Raw genomic sequence first — 1,487 nt, 5'->3', positions numbered from 1 at the left:
GAAATGGTACAGACAGGGATCCCACCTTATCTTTAACCCGGAATTCCTTGAGGAAATCGGGGTTTGTTTTCTCTTACAGGATTCTGCTATGTAGAATTTGATGAAGTGGATTCCCTTAAGGAAGCCTTGACATACGATGGTGCAGTAAGTATATTCAGGTTTTCTCTGCGGTGTTAGTTGTTGAGATTTTTTTCTTGCCAGTACTTACAGTGTTTTCCACTTACTAGCTCTTGGGTGACCGGTCACTTCGTGTGGACATTGCCGAAGGCAGGAAACAAGATAAAGGCGGCTTTGGATTCAGGAAAGGTGGACCAGATGACAGAGGTGATTGGTTCTTCTACACCTGAACGTAAAACTTGCTGTGTGCCCACTGATTACAGCTCTTGAAGGTTACCAGAAGAACGCTTATCTCGTAGGTCTGATAGGTGTTTATGAGCTTTTAAAAATGTGTACAGTCTTAGAAAGAATGGATGATGCTTCTGCAAGCCTGGGTTTTTTTCTTCCTATTGGCAGCAAAAACTCTTATAATTTCATTGAACTTCCCATCACATGAGTTGTACGTCTTCCCAATGAATTTTTCCATGTTTGTGCAGCAAGGTAATGATACGACCTCAACTTTATCTTTTTTGTGTATCCTCAGGAATGGGTGGCTCTCAAGAATCTAGAGGTGGATGGGATTCCCGGGATGACTTCAATTCCGGTATCAGTATTTAAAGTATCACCACTTACCCTTTTCAGTGGCCTTGCTGCTGTTGTACATTTCTTGTGAGTAGCCCGCCTGGCCGGACTACTTTAGTTCCTTTCACAAATGAAACTTTCCTAAAAGGTACCCAGGCATGCAACAAGCCTCTGTTAGAACCTCAATGTTTGGGGTAGGACTTGAAAGCTTCCACATCGTGGGCAAGTTGGACTGATCCGCCTTATTTTGTTACCTTTTCTTAGTCTGCTGTTCTTATATGTGCCTGTGTCTCATGCTGAGTCTTTCTCAGGGTTTAGCCCAGGGGGAGCCCCTTGATGGTGCTTGTGTGTATGGCATGAATAGAAGTACTATTATTTCTAGAAGTCTGAAGGTTCTAGAAGCTTACAGAAAGCCTCGTACTAATGGTTCCTGGTGGCTCCCTCTTAGATGGTAATAGGTAGTCCTGATGACCTGTCTCTTAAAGGGTGTGGAGCCCCTATCCCTTAAGTGGACATAATCCACTTTATCATTGCTTTTCTTAACTCATCAAAGCATACCAGTGGGTGCCTCCTTGTGTCAACTCAAGAGGTCAGTTTGCATGCCAGGCTTTGAAGGGTTGATCTCCTAAACATCTCTTCATCTCTTTACTTGTTTTTTTTTTTAATTATCAAGGTAAATCATATGGTAAAAATGTCCATTGTAACCATAAGGTAGAGAATGAAAAGTCTGTTTTCTTTCCTACAAACTTGAGGTTATCTCTGTATTTGCCACCACATAAGATGAGATCATTAGTGCCCGCCCCCCCCAT

General features: G+C 42.6%; 1 protein-coding gene across 2 annotated transcripts in view; it reads left to right on the top strand.

Moving 5' to 3' along the window:
- EIF4H (eukaryotic translation initiation factor 4H) overlaps positions 1–1,487 on the top strand; it is a 25,104-nt gene that overhangs the window by 17,928 nt on the left and 5,689 nt on the right. Inside the window, exons 3-5 of one of the 2 annotated variants that reach the window (XM_007468772.1) lie at positions 80–144; positions 228–324; positions 641–700. In XM_007468772.1, coding sequence (XP_007468834.1) covers positions 80–144; positions 228–324; positions 641–700 — 222 coding nt within the window. The remainder of the gene's footprint in view (positions 1–79; positions 145–227; positions 325–640; positions 701–1,487) is intronic. The other variant, XM_007468773.1, reaches the window with a different exon arrangement.

The sequence above is a fragment of the Lipotes vexillifer genome, unplaced genomic scaffold (assembly GCF_000442215.2).
Source record: "Lipotes vexillifer unplaced genomic scaffold, Lipotes_vexillifer_v1.1 scaffold12, whole genome shotgun sequence".
NCBI lineage: Eukaryota > Metazoa > Chordata > Mammalia > Artiodactyla > Lipotidae > Lipotes > Lipotes vexillifer.
The sequence above is the reverse complement of the archived record's forward strand: the minus strand, read 5'-3'. Positions and strand labels throughout refer to the sequence as shown.